At 44.0% G+C, this 21,476-nt stretch overlaps 2 protein-coding genes across 3 annotated transcripts; both read left to right on the forward strand.

Annotated features, from left to right (window-relative positions):
• Nucleotides 1–865: 865 nt before the first annotated feature.
• On the forward strand, nt 866–11,304 carry pdik1l (PDLIM1 interacting kinase 1 like). Of its 2 annotated transcripts, XM_056420780.1 has the most exons (3): nt 866–939; nt 1,711–1,996; nt 6,751–11,304. In XM_056420780.1, exons 2-3 carry the CDS (start codon nt 1,712–1,714, stop codon nt 7,141–7,143), a joined length of 678 nt encoding a protein of 225 aa, XP_056276755.1. In that variant the 5' UTR covers nt 866–939; nt 1,711; the 3' UTR covers nt 7,144–11,304. The 2 variants fall into 2 exon arrangements, with proteins under 2 accessions (XP_056276755.1, XP_056276746.1); XM_056420771.1 differs by lacking the exon at nt 866–939 and having other exon boundaries at nt 950–1,996.
• A 2,289-nt stretch (nt 11,305–13,593) lies between these two features.
• LOC130198182 (replication protein A 32 kDa subunit-like) lies at nt 13,594–20,973 on the forward strand. The gene is made up of 7 exons (XM_056421318.1): nt 13,594–13,725; nt 18,084–18,197; nt 18,273–18,344; nt 18,486–18,593; nt 19,071–19,187; nt 20,412–20,509; nt 20,576–20,973. Exons 1-7 carry the CDS (start codon nt 13,594–13,596, stop codon nt 20,655–20,657), a joined length of 723 nt encoding a protein of 240 aa, XP_056277293.1. The 3' UTR covers nt 20,658–20,973.
• The last annotated feature ends 503 nt before the right edge of the window (nt 20,974–21,476 follow it).

Below are 21,476 nucleotides of genomic sequence, written 5' to 3' on the forward strand. Positions count from 1 at the left end.
CTGAAAAACAAAAGGAAACAATGCCATAAATAACAGATTCGTCTCAGTATCTCAACAGAAATGTCAAGTAACGTTTCAGGAAGAATGGCAAGCATAGCTTTGTGCAGGTGTTCGTGTAATTGTGTTCGTGTAATTGTGTCCTCCCCCCCTGATAGTGACAGGCAGAGGGGCCTCCGCATAGTAATAAATGATTGCCTATAATGTGGTGAACTTCACAAAAGTTGACAGACTTCACCTCGCGTAGAGCCGGAACGTGCTGTTATTTCCTTCAAAATAAAATGTATAGAATTGTCACCTTTAGGGTAAAAACAGATCAATTAAATTGATAAATTACAGATATGTAACTGTAAAAGTAAGCACATGTGAAATAATAAGTATCATTTGTAAAATGTGTCATTCAGTAATAATACCTGTCATTAACTTATATAATTAATAGTATTATGTTTGGTTTAATGGGACTTTTACATGTATTATTTCTCCTGAAACTATCTAGTGGTTAATTCCTTCTTTTTTCAAAACAGGACTGGCATTTTGGTGATCATTAAAAAAATATTTCTTAAAATAAATACAATTATTATACAAAACTCAAACAACTCTTAGTAAGTTTCAGATATCTATTTGATTTTAATCAAAATGTGTGTGTATGGTCAGTATTTCCAGATACTGAATATTTGCACGTTAGGAAAGTATGTATGGGAATGTGTCTTCAAATTCTGAACCAGATCTAAGTGTTTTAGTGTTCTTTTATTTTGAAACGTGTAGCCGGAAGTCGCCTCGCTCTGGCCACCTCTGCGCTGCACGCTCAGCACGCACGGTGCGCGCTCCCGCGTCGTCCAGCGTTTGACGGAGTTTAACTGCGCGAGCTCTGTGTGCGGCGGTAATGGCTGCCAGCGAGAGTGAGGAAGACAACAAATGAACCCCAGAGAAAAAGATTCAAAGGTGAGTCCCGAAAGATGACAACTTGCAGCGCGACCACCGCCGCATGGTCTCCGTCTGGACCATTGGTCTCGTGCGCGGTGGGCTACCTGTCTGCTTGGCTGGCAGGTGTGTTTCGGAGGGAATCCGGTTGAACACACACGCGCACACGCACACACACACTGGACAAAAAGCGGTCCTGTGCTCCTTCACGACCCAACCGACAGGAACATTTAATAAATGGTGGACTTTCCGCGTGAGGTTTGTCTGAATTCATACGTCTTCATGTCGCTCGGCTCCGCGCGCGTGTCGACTGCGCTCGTGAGCGCTGGACTCTTTGTTCGCGGGTCCCGCCGGACACACAGCCGTTGGTCTCGGACACACTGCCCGTTGGTCTGTTAGCCAATCAGAGTGGAGGTCTAACGAGCGAGCCGGGGCTCGCGCGCTGTCAGACAGACGTCCTTTATACCTCCGGGTTTTTTATTTTTTATTTTTGGGAGATGTTTTCTCGTCCACCACCAAATCTGACGCTGTCAAAGTATATTTGCGTTCACATTGTACTAAACAAAGTTTTAAAAATCAGTTTGCGAGTTGTGTTGCTCGTTGACGTGTTTTTGTTTATAGTTTCTTCCTGAAAGTAGGACTTTTAATAATTGTGAATAAAGTGAATTAATAAGTTGTCTTGATATAATGAGGACCCACTTATCATTAATTTAGCCATCAGGCTGGCATATGCAGTATGTCACATATAATATGTTTATGTATGCATTTCTATATTTGTATATATATGACAAGGATGGTAAGCAGCCAGCCGAAGTACGAGCTGATCCAGGAGGTGGGGCGTGGCAGTTACGGCGTGGTCTATGAGGCGGCGGTGAAGTGCACGGGGGCCCGGGTGGCGGTGAAGAAGATCCGCTGCCACTCTCCGGAGAACGTGGAGCTGGCTCTGCGGGAGTTCTGGGCCCTCAGCAGCATCCAGAGCCAACACCCAAACGTCATCCACCTGGAGGAGTGCATCCTGCAGCGGGACCAGCTGGCCCAGAGGATGAGCCACGGCTCCAGCTCCCCGCTCTACCTGGAGGTGAGGAGACAGAATTTACTGGAACTGGGTCGAGGGGGGCGTGGGGGGTAAAGAGGGTGCACACGAGCGTAATAATATTGTTAACGTCACCCAGCATTTCGGTTGTGAGTGGATACTGGCCGGACGAGTACTGCACGCTTGATGTATTCGGTTCACTTTGAGTGGTATGTGTCTTTTTGCACAGTTACTGTATTATTGACAGGGTTCGCACGGACACGGAAAACCTGGAAAAGTCATGGGATTTTAAAATGGTAATGGAAAAACTTAAATCACAAAAGTTTTGGAAAAAATCATGGAAATTTGTTATATTCACATGTTCATTTTCGCCGAGTTTGAAATAATGGATATGTTTTAGAAAGAAAGACGCTCAAAATATAAGCCGGCATACGCTCTCATACTGGCGGCGCAATTTTTCTCCCCGCGTTGCAAGTGAACGCACCTCAACTGGAAAGTTCGCTGGTCATTTGTTTATAATAATAATAATAATAATAAGAATATGTAATTTGTCATGTATAAACCGAGATTTCAGTTTGGTCATGGAAATTTGCTTTAAAGTCATGGAAAAGTCATGGAGATCCATTGGGCAAAATGTGTAAGAACCCTGTATTGAACTCAACACTTCAGAGTAAAAGTCTTCCAGCAAAGACAATTGATTAATGGGGACAAGTTTTTTTGTTTTATTTATTGTTTTATGTCAATATGTATGTGTGTATGTGTATGTATGTATGTATATGTATATATGTTTATGTATATGTATATGGGTCTCTGAAATAAGTTTTTTCGTGAAATTATATGTTAGGGCACTTATAAGCTTGATAGCTTCAGCCTCGACCCTTTCGGTCAGCCACTTTCTTCTTTTGCTGAATTTTGATTTTTGTATATTTTGCTGATCAAAATAAACTAAACTAAAGATTATGATTTTTTCACTGAATTGTTGTGTTCTAGAAACGTCACTCAGGGAAGCAGCCTAGGTTAGACCTACTTTAAGTGTGACAGAAGTTAGATGAAGGGTGTGTTGCAGCCGCATAAAACACCTCAGTAATAGCGGAGAGCAGGGATCCTGTTGATTACTTTTGTTTTTTGTTTTGGTAAATGTCCACTGTTCACCGTCTTGTGAAGGTTGAATTTGTGCTAAATGGGCACGAATTGGAAGTCAAGCATATTTATTTTTCCTTCAGAGTTAAACAAGGCCGAGAGTTGATTGATGAATGAAAAAGTTTCAAGCAAATCACAACTGAAATATCTATTTATTATATTTTCCTTTTTACTGTGCGTCTTGCCTGTTTTTCGTGTTCATTACTTTTTGACAGAGACAAAGGAACACGAGCACGGACGCAGAGCAGTTGCCGCCCTGTAATGAGGAGGAATAACCCGACTCAAGTACTGAACAGTTAACAGTCAGGATCAAAATACCAGATATACGTGGAAGACCAAACATCTGTGATGACCACATGATGCACAGACACAACAATAACTGTGGCTCTGGGAGATCAATCAGACCTTAAATCATAAGCAATATTTTTTTTGTAAACCAATGTACATAATAATACTAACAATATGTATTATCCTGTATCTCGTCTATCGCGGTTCGTGAAAATGAGCATCAGTCTTTAGCTTGGCGGGCGGCCCAAACATAACCATAAACCTCCATTTTAAAGTGCCTGTGGCGGTAAACCGGCCGCATCGGATCAGTTAATGTTATCTTATTATCTGCACAGTCGTTCGCTTCCACGCCTGCCAAAAGCAGATCTTGTCAATATCTGTCTACTGAATCTTTGTTGGCAAGACACAGGGCCGAACAACCGAGCGGTCCGTTAGACTTTCTGCGGGGAATCGGAGGAGCTCGGGTTTATTGACAAAGTGTATCATGATATGCTCTGACATGAGTTTAGCCTATTTGTCCACCCACCACCCTCCGCTGTTGACGTATTGCTGTTTACAGATACGTTTAGATTACGTTTTAGATGGCTGATGGAGCTAATGGGTTAAATGTGAATTCACCCGCTGCCTCAAAGGGAGTCGTCGGCATCAAGCTCGCTGTCTGCTTACGCGAACGTTGCGGTTATTAGTGCGGGGAGATGACGATTATGTAGACGGAAAGGATCAGCAGCACAAATATTGGCACTTGGAACTAGAACGGGCACTCGGTAGAGCGCATACCTTCGTATATCACAAGATTGGGCATTGAATTATGAACATTTTGGCATTAGTTGCATGCCAATTGGATAAGAATTGACCGGTAAAAAGAAGATGTTGACCTTTTCATGACCTTGACCTTGACCTTTGACCCGATCAATCCCAAAATCTAGTCAAATGGTCCCCGGATAATAACCAATCATCCCACCAAATTTCATGCGATTCGGTTTAATACTTTTTGAGTTATGCGAGTAACACGCATACAAATAAATAAATAAATGCACGGCGATCAAAACATAACCTTCTGCATTTTCAATGCGAAGGTAATAATGAATACACAATTGAATCCTGGTTTATATTCCTGTGTGTGTGTGTGTGTGTGTGTGTGTGGGACGCTGACGAGCACTGGAAAGTTGCTAGTCTTTGGCCTCCGTGTGCCCACAATCACACGCACGCGCTGTCAGGTTAAAGAGGGGGAGGGGCGGGCCCTCCCCTCCCTCGTCAACCTATCTGCAGCCCGTCATGTCTGACGGCGGGCACACAGGCGCGCTGCCGGCGCCCGATTATAGTCTCTCGGCGGCACGCGGCGCTATTGTCAAGGCCGCGCACGCCGTTTTTTTTTTACCTGCAGCGCTAGCGTTGGACACTTTCCCAGAATCCCTTTGTTCCAGCTCTTCTTTTTTGTTGTTTTGCTCTAATATTCCAGTACAGGAGAACAAATGATAATGGGGGGTAATTATCTGACCGCACCAACTGCGGGGTGATTTGCATCCATTCTTTTTTTCGGGGGAGTGGATTCTTTGCCTCGTGGCACGTCAAACAATTTTTCAGCCATTTGTTTACAGCGGTGATTCCACTGGGAATTGTCCATTACACACATCCAGAGCATTTGTGTTGCCTGTAAGGGAGTTGGCAACACATGATGTGTGGGTTAGCCAACCTCCACTGACACGTAAACAGGTTTATACTCTTCAACTAACACTTCATCTACTTTAACTATTTACAGGGCTGCTCCTTTGTCTTCAACTGACGTACATCTCGTACTCTACAGCGTCCGCTTCCATGGTTACGCACTAAATAAATATAAATAAATAAATGAAGAAATACAGAAATGTTGAAATATATTTATTTAATGATGTCCTGTTGAGTTATAACTTATTTGTATTCTATTCATTCCTGTATTTATTTATTTATACATTTATTTATTTATTTGTACATTTATTTAAGCATTTATTTATTTATTCCTGCATTTATTTAAGCATTTATTTATTTATTCCTGTATTTATTTATTTATACATTTATTTAAGCATTTCTTTATTCCTGTATTTATTTATTTATACATTTATTTATTCTTGTATTTATTCATGCATTCATTTATTTATACTTAAGTCATTTTAAGTCCTCCATAGCAAAGGGGGGGGGGGGGGACCTTAACTCTTCATCTGAGAGTTCAGTTTAACTTCAACTTCTAGTATTCATTTCAACTGTTTACAGTCCATTTTTTCTGTTACAAACCTGCAGCTTCTTCAGCGTCTAATACAAAACGCCATCCATCATATTCAAGAAGCCACGCACCCCGTTTAATCTTAATGTAATGTGAGATGGATGAAACCTCACGGGTTTGTGGTCCGCTGTCAAAAATGGAGATTAAATGAAGTCACTTCCCCGCAACCGGCATAAAAGATGAGAGGCCTCTCGCACCGCTTTGGTTAAGAGGAAAAAAGAAGTCCCCCCCCCCCCGTAGAGGACGGTGGGAAACCAAAAACCGTTGGGTTTTGAGCTCATGCTTCGCTTTCGTTTCCAGTCGATGCAGATCTCATACTGCTCGCCCAACAGCTTTCTGTTTTTAGTATTCCATGTTGATTTTTTTTTGCAGTGTTCAAAAAAGTTAGCATTTGTTTTAGAGTTTACTAGATTTGATAAATTCAAAGTCCAGAGTGAAGTAAGTTTCCTATCTGATGTGGATGATTATTTATTAATCGGTTATCCACAGACGACGCATGTCTGTCTATAGGTGTCTACAAGTGAAGAACTAAAGGGAAAATATCTCTTATTTCATGTAACGGTTATTTTTACCTTTGCATTGAAAATGCGGAAGGTTATGTTTTGATTGCCGTGTATTTATTTATTTATTTGTATGCGTGTTCCTCGCATAACTCAAAAAGTATTAAACTGAATCGCACGAAATTTGGTGGGATGATTGGTTATTATCCGGGGACCATTTGATCAGATTTTGGGATCGATCGGGTCAAAGGTCAAGGTCATGAAAAGGTCAAAATCTTATTTTTACCATAGCACAGTCAATTTTTATCCAATTGGCATGCAACTAATGCCAAAATGTTCATAATTCAATGCCCAATCTTGTGATATGCGAAGGTATGCGCTCTACCGAGTGCCCGTTCTAGTTATTTTAAGAGGAACTGACACTTTATCCTATCGGCTCCTCAGCTCAGTTGTATTTCGGCAAAGCGTGACAAAGATAATACTGCTTACCCTGATATTTTTAATTCAAGCGTTTACCATTTCTGATGCCAGCGTAGCCACATGTGCAGCACGTCGAGGCCGTCCCCTCGCCAGCGGCCTCGCGTTGACGACCGTTTTCTCTCTTCCCGCTGCAGCTGGTGGAGACGTCGCTGAAGGGCGAGATCACATTCGACCCGTGCTGCGCCGACCACCTGTGGTTCGTCATGGACTTCTGCGACGGGGGCGATATGAACGCCGACCTGCTGTCCCGCAAGCCCAACACCAGCTTCATGCTGCAGCTGGGCAGCGCCCTGGCCTTCCTGCACCGCAACCAGATCCTCCACCGCGACCTCAAGCCGGACGACATCCTCGTCTCCCAGGCCCGCACGCCGGCCGGCTCCTCGGAGCCCACGCTCAAGGTGGCCGACTTCGGCCTGAGCGAGGTCTGCTCCGCCTCCGGGCTCAACCCGGAGGAGCGGCCCGACGCCTTGGAGCTGGAGCTCCGGCTGGTCCGCATCGCCTGCCGAGAGCTGGACTGGGACACGTGACGGACGAGCGAACGGCGCCGCGGACGCCGCCGATCACGCGCGTGCACACATCTCACTGGCTGCTGTGAACCCAGATCACATCACGGGGGATTAGTGGGTTTAAAAAAAAAACTTGCGAACAACAATTGGAGTCGTCCCCGTTAAGGTGCGTTCACACCGAAAGCGAAGCGATTTTTCGCGTCGTCCAAAACGCGTGAGTTTACTCGCTCGACCGTTCACCGTGTTCTCGCCATGAGCGTCGAGACGCTCCGCGAGGGGCGGGGCTTATCTCCGTGTCTCGTCTCCGTAAAGACCGTTATCATTTCCTTCATCCACCAGAATAACGCCCTCGTGTTTGGGTTGATGACATCACCCGTAGGCTCACTCAGCTCGGTCACTTTCACCGATGAAGTTACTGTTACGTCTGAAAGACTTCCGCTTCCAGCGCGACGAGAGCGGAACTCAAGAGCCAATTGGCCCGAGTTGCGAGATGACCGCCTCAAAGTTGAAATATTTCAACTCGGGCCGAAAATGCGCCGCTGCGAACGCGTCGCTCACATCGCGTCGCCCGGGAAAATATTGCGTCTATCGCAGCCACACGCGTCTGTACGTTGACTTTTCATGGGATTCGGTCGCGCGAAAAAAATAGTTTCGCTTTTGGTGTGAACGCACCTTCAGTGTCACGGCGTCAATCCGTCCACGGTCCAAGCACATGCAGTCCTCTGTGAGCTGCGTCTTTTATACCGGAGGGTTGACACCCGCCGCCGCCGCTCCACACGGCGGCTTCGTCTCAGGCTCGTCACGCCACAGCTTCCTCTTCCTCCTCACAGAATCACTCGAGCGAAATGACCCCCGACCCGACGCCATCCCGGACCCGGTGCTACTCGTCACCCAACGCGATACGAGGCGTTATCCTGTGATCATTACGTTTATCCAAAGGCCCCGACATTCAAACACAATCGCGTCAACGTGTTGGATGTTGAAGCTCTGAGAGCCCGGGGCCCGACAGCCGCCACAGTAACGCCAGGAGCCTCTTCTGTTCCTGGGCATGAAATGCAGGTCTTTGCTCGGCGGTGTTTGTGGTACCGTCGGGTCGGTTTGGCTCAGTCGTCCAATCGTGGCGCTCGAAGATGACCCGCTTGGTTGGTTTTATGGCCGTGGAACATTTTTTTATCACTTGGCGAGCAGCCAGCAGGTGGATTCGTCGTCTTTCTGCCCATTTTCAGATAAATTGACCGGCCCCAGACGTCTGATCCAGTGAAGCAGAATGTACAACGATCCCGACGGGTCACCTTTACTTACGCAGAGCCTCAAACACAAAACACTGTAATTACAAAGCGCTTCACGCTGTTAATTAGGAGCAGAGCTTAAATGATAATACCGCTTTATTACAATTTGGTTTGTTTTCATAGTTTCAGCCGGAGTTACCGGTATTAATAAACCAAATCACCTTGGGTAACTCCTCCAACCAGCGAGCAGATTGTCCTCCGAGTGACTCGCACACATCTCTATGTTGCCTAAACATGAATGTAACTAGAATGGGCACTCGGTAGAGCGCATACCTTCGCATATCACAAGATTGGGCATTGAATTATGAACATTTTGGCATTAGTTGCATGCAAATTGGATAAAAATTGATATGGTAAAAAAGATTTTGACCTTTTCATGACCTTGATCTTGACCTTTGACCCGATCGATCCCAAAATCTAATCAAATGGTCCCCGGATAATAAACAAGCATCCCACCAAATTCCATGCGATTCGGTTTAACACTTTTTGAGTTATGCGAGTAACACGCATACAAATAAATAAATAAATACACGGCGATCAAAACATAACCTTCAGCATTTTCAATCCGAAGGTAATTATCTCAAGTTTGAGCTGCAGTGACATGAATATTCACAATTTTATCCATTTCGACTTGAATGAGTGAGAAAAATGAGAAGAAGAAAAAAGTCGACGGATTCAGTGAATCTCACTGAAAGCGATTATCTCGTTGTTTATATTCATCCCTCATAACTACCTGCTGCATTATCCGGAGGAGGATTCAGTGTGAACGACTTAAGCGCGCGGCGTCTCTCACCTTCAGGGAAGAGGCGAGAGGCGACACCGGCGCCTGAGCCAGATCTCTGCGTTAAAAACAACAACCGACCTGTGTGGATCCATAATGCTGTTGTGTTTCACTTGATCTCCTCTCGCTGTGCCGCCGCTCCTCGACTCCGTTGGCTCTGGATCTTCCGGTAATCCCTTTCTTCGCGCCTCCGACAGGCTAATTCTAAATCTGTTAAGCTGTCGCAGCGCTTGGCGGAGGATCACGCCCGGGACGCCTTTCATCTTTTCAGGTCGGCCATAATTTGTGCACTTAAAACTCATTTTACAGGAACATGTAAAAAAAAAAAAAAGCAAACAATCATGGCGTCTTTAATGGGAAGGAACATATTAAATGTTCTTTCTTGTCGCCAATATTTAACCTGCTAGATGGCCTTCGATTGGCCGTTTGAGAGTCGCCTTATTTCTGAAATTCACCACTTTGCGACACTAAAGTGGCCTCATGGACATCGCACTCAAACACAGAATTGGCAGAAGTTGTTGAGAATCACCGATGAGAATATCAAAACCGCGAATCTGTATTTGAACCCGTCTGCAGGGCATCGACGCCGCTCAGGAATGTGGTGTTTTGGGTTTTTTCTTTTCGGTTCACGAGCCGCAAAGTTTGGACCCGAAGTAGGTCACCCATAAAAGTAAAGGTCACCAATAAAGCAAAGGTCACCCATGAAGTAAAGGTCACCCATAACCGCGCAGCTCTCAGAGCGGAGGGTGACGGGTAGTCGTTTCCGGCCAGACCGCTTCCCTCCAGCCTTCGAGGCGAGGTCGGTTTCCTGTGAGACGTTTGCCAAACGCACACGAGGTCTGTGGTATTGGGAGATTTCCCCTTTTGGTTTGTTGTATAAAATGATTTTTGCACATGTGTAAATACTGTACGGGGTCAACAGGGGGGGGGGGGGGATATGAAGACCGGCTGTGCTCCGTTTGCAAGAGCTGGACTTGTTTGTAAATTGCTGTGATGGATTACATTTTTTTTTTTTTTTCCAACTCGACTGCTTCGGGTCGATCACGGAAAAGATGTGATGCGTTCAATACTGTCGGTGTGCCAGTGGTAACTGTACGTTTTTAATTTGCGTAATTTGTGTACGCATAGTGGGTCGACTCAAATCGGTGCCGAGCAATTTTAAATTATTGGACAAATCGACCCTGGACCCCGATCCAGGACCCCTGAACTCGGACTGATTCCGGCTGAGAAGTTCTCTGTTCGTCTAACACCGGAAACTGTTGCTCTCCTCTAACGATGAGTAAATACCGAGAGGCCGCGCCCCCTTTTGTTCAGTCGTCCTGCTGTCGCAGCTTCTGACCACCGGGGGCAGCGACGAGCAGAGAGAAATTAAGAAGGAAAGAAAAGTACACTCACTGGTCCCCACAGTGGGGCCACTCTTCTCTGCGTTGGACCCCTCCTCAGTTATGAAGGTAACCGGGGGTTCAGTGTCTTGCTCAAGGGCATTCAACATGCAACTATGGGGGACAGCGGCGATCGGACCCTGTGGTTACACCCGACCCCCAACGCCGCTGAGCCCACTCCTCTGGAAACGAGGAAGACGGCTGCCGCCATTTTTTAATTTTCATGTACTGGTCGAGCCTTTTCATGGTGTGGAGTTAATAAAGCTTTTGTTTCTTTGTGCAAATTAACTCTATAGAGATATCTCAACTCCCAGGAGATAGACGTATGAGTAGTACCCAGTACGAGTCCTGGATCAGGGCTACTCACCATAATAAAGTATAAATAATAAAACTTGGTGTTGGATGAAGGAGAGAGGGCGAGTGCAATCACTGGCACCGACAACTCACTGGCACCTCACTGGCACCTCACTGGCAACTCACTGGCAACTCACTGGCACCTCACTGGCACCTCAGTGGCAAGTCTGTGGCAAGTGCCACAGACTTGCATAGATAATGTATTTTTTTAGACTTACTTAAAATATGCAATACGATATTGCTGTACAATACTGCTGTACTATATTGAATATTGTTTTGCTACTACTACGTTTCACTTCGTAATATATAACACTTATATACCATGATATGTATAATGTACCCGCCTTTCTTTAATAATAAAAAATATATAATTATTTTTTACCATGTCATACTGTTATACCTCCATGAAATTCTCCTTTGAGGAGATGCCACTGTTAGTCTAAAGTTTAAGCACTGGCACTCAGTGACACTTGCCGGCACTTGCCATCAGTTGCCAGCAGTTGCCAGCAGTTGCCAGCAGATGCCACTACTAGTCAAAAAGTGCCACTACTAGTTAAAAAGTGCCACTACTAGTTAAAAAGTGCCACTACTAGTCAAAAGTGCCAGCAGACGGAGGGTCGGCCGCGGTGACGAGTCTGCGACGATTTAGTGACAAGCTTCACTGAAGTGCCCGGACAGCGGAAGAAATCACTTTCATGATCACAGAATGGAGGAGCTGCGGTTTAGCTAGATAGATAGATAGATAGATAGATAGATAGCTAAAATAGCTAGATACACAGATGGATATATATATATATATATAGTGTCTTTTTGTAGACACTTACTTACAATATGCGATAGTGCTGTACATTACTGCTGTACTATATTTAATATTGTTTTGCTTCTACTACGTTTCACTTCGTAATATATTGTAGCGACCCTGTGAAGTGGCTGTCAATCACAGTGTGGCACCGTGCATGCTGGTCGAGGGGGCGTGCCTGTGATTGGCGGAGTAGAGGGAGGCGGGTTAACCTGTCGGAAAACGGGAGTTAAGGGTGGTTGACTGGAACCGTTGTTGTTGACTTTCGACCTGCTAAGCTGAGAGGAACACGCTGTATGTGTTGGTGGATGCCCAATAAAGGGAGGATTAATAACGTCGTCCCGTCTCCGTGTCATCAGTGCCATAACGTCCGAGACGTTACAATATCATGGTATATAAGTGTAATAGATTACGGTGAAACGTAGTAGTAGCAAAACAATATTAAATATAGTACAGCAGTAATGTACAGCACTATCTTATTGCATATTGTCAGTAGTGTCTACAAAAAGACACTAATTAATATATATATATATATTAATTAGTGTCTTTTTTATATATATACACACACATCCATCTGTGTATCTAGCTATTTTAGCTATCTATCTATCTAGCTAAACCGCAGCTCCTCCATTCTGTGATCATGAAAGTGATTTCTTCCGCTGTCCGGGCACTTCAGTGAAGCTTGTCACTGCGGCCGACCCTCCGTCTGCTGGCACTTTTTGACTAGTAGTGGCACTTTTTAACTAGTAGTGGCACTTTTTAACTAGTAGTGGCACTTTTTGACTAGTAGTGGCATCTGCTGGCAACTGCTGGCAACTGCTGGCAACTGATGGCAACTGATGGCAAGTGCCGGCAAGTGTCACTGAGTGCCAGTGCTTAAACTTTAGACTAACAGTGGCATCTCCTCAAAGGAGAATTTCATGGAGGTATAACAGTATGACATGGTAAAAAAAATAATTATATATTTTTTATTATTAAAGAAAGGCGGGTACATTATACATATCATGGTATATAAGTGTTATATATTACGAAGTGAAACGTAGTAGTAGCAAAACAATATTCAATATAGTACAGCATTATTGTACAGCAATATCGTATTGCATATTTTAAGTAAGTCTAAAAAAATACATTATCTATGCAAGTCTGTGGCACTTGCCACAGACTTGCCAGTGAGGTGCCAGTGAGGTGCCAGTGAGGTGCCAGTGAGTTGCCAGTGAGGTGCCAGTGAGTTGTCGCTGAGTACTGGCACCAAGCGGCACTTGCCACAGACTTGCCACTGAGGTGCCACTGAGTGCCAGCGTCGCTAGGGGGATCTCGCCCCTACTGGGATGAAGACCCTCTGGAGTCACGCCAGACAACAAATCCAACACGCCCACTTCAAACCTCTTCTTTCACTCTTTTGTATTAACAACTTTTTGCTCTTATGTCACTGTAACATATTTTAAAGAGATTAAATGAAGTTTGATCAAAACTGGTGTGAGTACCTGTCGCTTACTGTGGAATTGATTTGCAATGAAATGGATTAAAATAATAATGGAAATTGCTTGGAGAAAACGGAGCACGCAAAACGGCTTTTAAAACGTCCCGTTTCCTCCCCGGCTCGTTTCCTCGCCGCCCTGCGCCGCATCACAGGTGATTGCCGTGATTCAATTCACCTGATGGACGTTTAAAGCCAGACTAGCTCCTGTACTGAAGGGGTTTCGTCATGTGGAACCAAGGTGAGCTCAGAGCAGATGTCACCCCAACTCGGACAGCTTGCAGCCAGGCCTTTGATTGGGTGACCGGCGGCAACGCGGGGACTTTAAAGGTGCGCCTGTACCGCCTGTTATCTCAATGGAGGAACCGAATGAGTTGGGGCAGACCATAATGCATCGCTTCCCCCTGGTCTCGCCACAGAGGTCAACGCTTCAGCTGCTGCCCTGCACGGTGTCTCAGCTGCTCTCTGCTCCTCGAGGCGGCAACGACGCCTTCACCGTCTGTGGCTGGGAGCTCAACCAGGTACGAGTAGAGCGACACATAAATAGAAACGGACACCCCCCAAAAAAGAGGGGTACCTTCCAAACGAACGTACGTCTCTCGGTTTATACGTCACTTTTCACTTTTCCCCGTCGACGCTCCATTGCAAGGTTAATGAAACGGCTGTAATTGATCAGATTGAAAACTAATCCCAATCCGCAAAGTGTGTCCAGCCCCCCCCGCCCGCCCGAAGCAACTGTTAGGTTGTAATAGTTTATTTTGATAACATCCGCAGAGGTCTTATGTTTTAAATTAATACATATAGAAAGATATTATAATAGAAAATATTAGGGAGAATATTGATATTGTTATTAATGTATTGTGAAGCATAGGGGTAATGTTTACTCGATGTAAATGGCAAGAATTAATGTATGTTGCATGAGAGTGACTGTATGTTAGTATTATAGATTGACGAGGCCGGTTGAATTCCGTGACGTGACTGACAATAACAAGGGACTTTTATTGTGAAAGTGACTTTAACCCTTGTGTTGCCTTCGGGTCATTTTGACCCGATTCAATATTTAATGTCGGTGTTCTTTCGGGAGTCAACAAACAAACATAAAGTACCTCACACTTAAACTTGGAAAACAATATTAATTCTAATAATTTTCTGGAGATTTTAATAGCTGGGGTCATATTGACCTCAAGGGTAAAATATGTTAGTAAATATAAAGGTAACAGGAGGGTTAAACATTGAATTGGGTTATATTGACCCGAAGGCGACAGGAGGGTGAAACATTGAATCGGGTCAAATTGACCCGAAGGCAACACAAGGGTTAATGCGGACAATTACAAGACGGGACTCTTATTGTGAAAATACTTGTTAACGACTGGACCAGAAGTGACGTTTTGACCGGGGGCCAGTGAGATTGAGTATGAAACTCCGTGGATTAGAGAAATCGGGTCTCTTCTACAGGCATCCCCGAGGCCGCAAGGCTGAGGGGGTGGAGGCGCCGGGAGCCTTGAATGTTTGTTTTACACTTCCTGCCATTAAATGTTGATAACTTAATTCACGCGCGTCCGGAAGCCTGTTTTCCATCATCTGCGAAGTGCCCAGTTTCAGAACTACTTTACACAACCTAAATGGAACAGGCCCATAATTAATGTAATTAATTACACCCGTGTTTACCCTGCAGCGGTGTACCAAAAATGCTCCCGTGGAGAGAAAAAAAAGGCCCATGGTGCACTGGGGCTGAGGTAGTGACTTCAGCCGCATCACGTTGAGTCAAGACGTACAAGTGGACTAAACTTAACCACGTAAGAAGAAGTGCAGAGATCAAAGGTCACGGTCGTCGTGACCCAACAAGGCGTTGTTGTCGGAGAGAATCACGGCGTCGGCGACGACGGTTTATTTTTGAGGCCCTTTTTCCCTTTTTTAATGTCTGTAGAATGTGTTCAGTGTGTTTAATCAACTCCCGTTCTCATTTTAAACCAATCTGACGGCAGACGTTACGCAACTTCACTTTGAAGACAAACATGGACGTGCCCAGAAATTATTCTCTTTATTAAAGACGAAATTGGTTAAAAATTCCATCTGCTGATGAAGATCATGTGTTGGGATCGAAACGCTTCAGGGGCTCGACTCGGTGGATCTTGAGGAGACATCGTTTCCACGAATAAAAATAATGACTTGAAACACAAGAGTTGAGGACTCGGGACTTGACCTGTGGATCTTGACCCAGAGAGTCAAAACAATAACAACAATTTACCTATTTTCTTTGTTGGGGCTCCACAGAGACTGAAACATGATGTATTTTTTATTTGTTTTTTAATAATTTCACGGTGAGGCCTGTGTTTGATCGTCACCAGTATGTTTATTGCTTTTATTGATAACTGTTTTCTCGATTAGTAAAGGCTTATAATATCTGGCCACATACGGTTGACATTTAGTCTTAGACTGACACATTTACCCCTGGGTTGATTTGATGTGTTGAAAGTCATAAATAGAGAGATCAATATAGCTGAAAAGTTTAAAGTTTTAACTGGATTCAGATCAGAGATGTAACAAGAGAGAGTTAAATGTCTACCTGTCTCTTGGACCCCATCCCGACGAGGCTGCTTAAAGACGTTTTGCCTTTAATTGGCGGCTCTCTATTAGATATTATCAATGTGTCTCTGCTAACAGGCCACGTACCACACTCCTTCAAGGTGGCTGTTATTAAACCTCTCCTGAAGAAGCCCACTCTGGATCCAGAGGTGTTGGCTAACTACAGACCGATCTCTAACCTCCCCTTCCTCTCCAAGATCCTTGAGAAAGTGGTCGCAAATCAGTTGTGCGACTTTCTACATCATAATAGTTTATTTGAGAAATTTCAATCAGGATTTAGAAAACACCACAGCACCGAGACGGCACTGGTGAAAATTACAAATGACCTCTTAATGGCAGCAGATAAAGGACTCCTCTCTGTCCTGGTCTTGTTAGACCTTAGTGCTGCATTCGACACCATTGACCATGACATCCTGTTACAGAGACTGGAGCAGTCGATTGGCATTTCAGGCACGGCACTAATTTGGTTTAAATCCTATTTATCAGATCGATCTCAGTTTGTATTTGTAAACGATGACGCCTCGATAACCACCAACGTTAATCACGGAGTTCCACAAGGTTCTGTGCTTGGACCAATTTTATTTACCTTATACATGCTTCCTTTGGGCAATATTATCAGGAAACACTCCATAAACTTTCATTGTTATGCAGATGATACTCAACTATATTTATCGATAAAACCAGAGGAGAGCAACCAACTCTGTAAAATTCAAGCATGTCTTAAAGACATAAAAACATGGATGACCTGCAACTTCTTGATGTTAAACTCAGACAAAACCGAAGTAATTTTAATCGGCCTTGAGCACCTCAGAGATCAATTATCTGTTGATGTGGATTCTGTAGACGGCATTGCCCTGGCATCCAACACCACTGTAAAGAATCTTGGCGTTATCTTTGATCGGGACTTGTCCTTTAATTCCCACGTAAAGCAAATCTCAAGGACTGCATTCTTTCATCTACGTAATATTTCAAAAATCAGGCACATCTTGTCTCAAAAAGATGCAGAAAAATTGGTTCATGTGTTCGTTACTTCGAGACTGGATTACTGCAACTCCTTATTATCAGGCTGCTCTAATAAATCTCTTAGGTCCCTCCAGTTGATCCAGAATGCTGCAGCTCGTGTTCTCACTAAAACTAAGAAAAGAGATCACATCACTCCTGCACTAGCTGCTCTGCACTGGCTCCCAGTAAAATCAAGAATCACTTTTAAAATTCTTCTCTTAACCTACAAAGCCTTGATTGGTGATGCTCCATCATATCTTAATGAGCTTGTAGTACCATATTGCCCCACTAGAGATCTACGCTCACTAAATGCGGGACTACTTGTAGTTCCTAGAGTCTTAAAAAGTAGAATGGGAGCCAGAGCCTTTAGTTATCAAGCTCCTCTTCTATGGAACCAGCTTCCAATTTCAGTCCGGGAGGCAGACACAGTCACCTCGTTTAAGAGGAGACTTAAGACTTTCCTCTTTGACAGAGCTTATAGTTAGGGCTGAATCAGGTTCACCTGGTCCAGCCCCTTGATATGCTGCTATAGGCTTATAGCTGCCGGGGGACGTTTTAGGATGCACTGAGTACCTATCTCCTCTTTTTTCTCTCCTTAAGGATGAATTTTCATCTCTCAATCACACGTTACTAACTCTGCTTTCTCCCCGGAGTCCTTTTGACTTCACGTCTCATGGGGTCATCGGACCCTATGAGACGGCATAGATCCTATCTGCCTGATGGATCGTCTGGGTCGTGGAATTCCTGCTCCTGACTACGCCACTGTCCTGTTGAGACTCCGCCCACTGTTGAGACTCCGCCCACTCCTCCTCCCCACCGCCATCTGCCTGATGGATCGTGGAGGTCTCCATCGTGGAATATGCCTACTATGAACTATTCATACACTCTGTCATATTCATTGAATGTATTTTAACTCTAAATCTGTCCTTCTGTACACATTACATCTATTGCATCTGTCCATCCTAGGAGAGGGATCCTCCTCTGTTGCTCTCCTGCAGGTTTCTTCCCTTTTTTTTCCCCCTGAAGGGTTATTTGGGAGTTTTTCCTGGTCCGATGTGAGGTTCTGGGGCAGGGATGTCTATGTGTACAGATTGTAAAGCACTCCGAGACAAATTTGTAATTTGTGAAATTGGGCTATACAAATAAACTGAATTGAATTGAAATATATACATTTTGAGGTAAAAAGAAAAGGATGCAATCCCGCCCCTCCTGATATCTGGACTCTCTCCAGATGTTTACAGCGAGGATGTGAAAAGTCTCAAAAACCGCTCGTGCCTCCTCTCGCTCGCAGGTGTCCGTCGTCGGCGTCATCGGGGGCGTGGCCCCCTTTGTGACGAACATCCAGTTCTCCGTGGACGACATGACCGGTCCGCCGTTAAACGTGAAGCAGTGGGTCAACGCGGAGGCCAGTAGCATCCGTGGGATCGTCTCAGGACTCCGTCTGGAAAGACAAACTAAACGCTTCGACCTCCGTTCACAGGACGGCGCTCCGATGACCTCCGCCTCTCCCGGAACGTACGTGAAGGTCATTGGAAGTCTACGCAGCTTCAATGCAAGTAACGCAGATGCCATTTTTATTCATTTTCTTTCGAGATGATGGGCTTAAAAAAAAAAGGAGTGAGCATCGATTAAAAAAAATAAAAATAAAAGTTTCACAATCTGTGACTTATTCCTTTCTGTTATGTGTCGTCAGGGTCAAAGGTCATTGCTGGCGATGAACAGCCGACGCATCAAGGACCTGAACGAGATCACATCCCACATGTTGGACGTGGTGCATGCCCATCAGCAGCATTTTGGGAAGGTACACAAGCTTGTGGAAGCTTTTGAATAGTCACACTAATTAAGGCAGCATTAATCAGAAAGGAAATTATCGTAGATTAGGTTATTATTTAAGGTATTTGGGTATTATTATTTTACTTTTAATGTAAATGTTGTTTTCAAAGTCTAAGTGTTTTTGTGATAATTGATCGTGCTTTACTGCATTTTATGTATTTGTATTGTAATGTTTTTTTTGCCTGGACCCCAGGAAGAATAGTCTCCACTACGGTGTAGACTAATGGGGATCCTTAATAAACTAATTCTGATCTTATAAAAAGCGTTGTTTGTACCACAAAGCTGCATTTTGACTAAAATGTGAATTAATTGAGCAGAATTTTAACACTGAAACCCAGAAGCATTAGTTTAAGAGTGGCCTGTGTTCGTTCTGTGCGCCCTCGATAATTGTAATACCGCAAAAACTACTTTATTTTGGATTTCCCTGTCTGTTATGTGTTTTCAGGTATTTGATGTGAATATGAACGTCACTGCTGCCTCGCCGTCTGGAGGACTCAAGCAGAGCGGTGACGGGCATCTTCGAGTCCCCTTACTGAATGGTCTGTCCCCCCTCCAGGCTCAGGTAAGTGGCTTTAAACTAAAGAGTGCTACGTTGGCAACGGGGACATTTATGGAAACTGTGTTTTCCTTTTTATGTCTCCACGCTGAAACAAGAGATATAAAAAAAGGGAAATTCTAATGATGAAGTAAATGTTGTGACAACAGATTTTTTTTTTTTAAAGATTGTTTTGCATGCAGCAAAAACAAGAAAATATGTCATGACATGAAACCCATCTTGCTAATTTGTTGTTGGCGTCTTGTTTTCATGTTGTTTTCATGCCGAGTATTGTGTTGTCACGGTGGCAGCAGTGAGTCACGGCCGCTTGTTGCCGCCGCCATGACACAACAATCAGTTACTCACGCTGTCGTGAGGGGGATAGATAGATAGATAGATATATACTTTATTAATCCCCAAGGGGAAATTTGTCGTGACAGTAGCAGCAACACACAAGAATAAAAACAAAACACAAAATATAAGAAACAGGGATGAAAGATATACAAGTAAAATAAAAGTAAAATACAAAACAAAATATATATGTAAATATACAACACACATGCATACACAACACTGACAGATCAAATACAAAAAATATTAAATATAGACAGAGTGAAAAAAGCAAAGTGACGAGATCTCCCCGTTGCATTGGATATCGCATCATTTACAAATGATTGCAATAAGAAGATATTGATGATATTAAGACTGGCCTAAAAACCTTTTTATTCAGGAAGGCGTTCATGTCGTTGAGTTTTTAAATAAATGATAGTTAGTTTTAACCATGTACTGGCTCTGTGGCACTCTGAGATTCTTAACCCTCCTGTTACCTTTAGGGTCAATTTGACCCCATTCAATGTTTAACGTCGGTGTTCTTTCGGGTCAATTTGACCCCAGGCCGTTTTTCACTGTCAAACATATAAGAAATATCCACTTTTTTATATATTTAAAGGGCTATTTAGGTAGTCAACAAACAAACATAAAGTACCTCACACTTAAACTTAGGAAACAATATTAATTCTAATAATTTTCTGGAGGTTTTAATTGCTGGGGTCAGATTGACCCCAAGGGTAAAATATATTAGTACATGTAAAGGTAACAGGAGGGTTAAAATAAGAGTGCCTTACAAATAGAATCTATTATTATTAATGACTACACAGCATTTGTTTCATCGCATTTTGGAAAGACTTGTCTCTGCAAAGTCCCGTTGCCGTCGACGTGGGCGGAGAGCAAACGTCTCGATTCCCCCTCAAGGTGCTGACCGCTCTCCGGGGGTTCTCCGTCAGCCACCCAGGCCTCGGTTTCCGCGAGCTGCAGGCGCAGCTGGACGACCGCAGCCCGAGAGACGTCAGGTACGTCTCCACCTCGACCCTCTCGTGCTGGATGAGAATGACATGTTTAAATCTCTTCCTGCGCAGAACAGCCTTGACCTTTCTGATGGGTGAAGGTCACGCCTTCTGTACCATTGATGAGCATCATTTCAAGGCGACGGAGTATTAGCGGTCGGCCGGGGACCTCGTGGAACGTCGGACGTCAGCGTCCTGGATCGGGATGAACTCACTCCCCACATATGTATGGGGACATGAATCCTATGTTTTAGTTATATTTAGTTGGTTATGACGTGATGGAGCAGCCGGCTTTGTATGTCTCAGTCTCTTTAACTCTATATATATTATTTATTGCCTGTATGTGTTGCTCAGGCTTATGTTTCACCGTGTTCTGTGTGTGTGTCTTTTGTTTTTAGGTTGTTTGTGTTCTGAATTTGTGGGTCCCCTGCATTCTTATGCTGTGTATAAAAAATGACGTTCGAGGTTAACCTCGTGCCCTGATTATTTAAGATACTGTTCTACTTGTAAGAACTCCAGTCTGTCTCCGTGTCGTCCTCAGAATTCAAGGTAGAAAACAAATGGGTGAAGTTGGCAGCAAAGACCACAACAACAACAAGTCGCCAGCGTGACGTTTGCATGTCGTGTAGACGGTTGCAGCTCTTGCAACATGAATTTAAACACAGTAATTACTGTCAAAGCATTCACCAGCTTGTAGATCCATATCACGCGACCTCGACAACACCAAAACATGCTGCCTGCAATTGTGGGTTTGGGATGAAGAAAAAAATGAAGTTTTGTTGTATTTCTTCAAGGCCGCTTTAGGGAAGCAAATCTCACTTAAATCACAATTTCTAAACTTTACAGTTAACACTCAACCAAATACAATGTGTTTAGGGGACAGTTTATACCCTAAATTATGGCAATTTGAAGTTTGAATTATACTATTTAAATCACATGCAGCTTCAAGCTAACGCCACAGTTACACGTTTAA

The sequence above is a fragment of the Pseudoliparis swirei genome, chromosome 1 (assembly GCF_029220125.1).
Source record: "Pseudoliparis swirei isolate HS2019 ecotype Mariana Trench chromosome 1, NWPU_hadal_v1, whole genome shotgun sequence".
Lineage (NCBI taxonomy): Eukaryota > Metazoa > Chordata > Actinopteri > Perciformes > Liparidae > Pseudoliparis > Pseudoliparis swirei.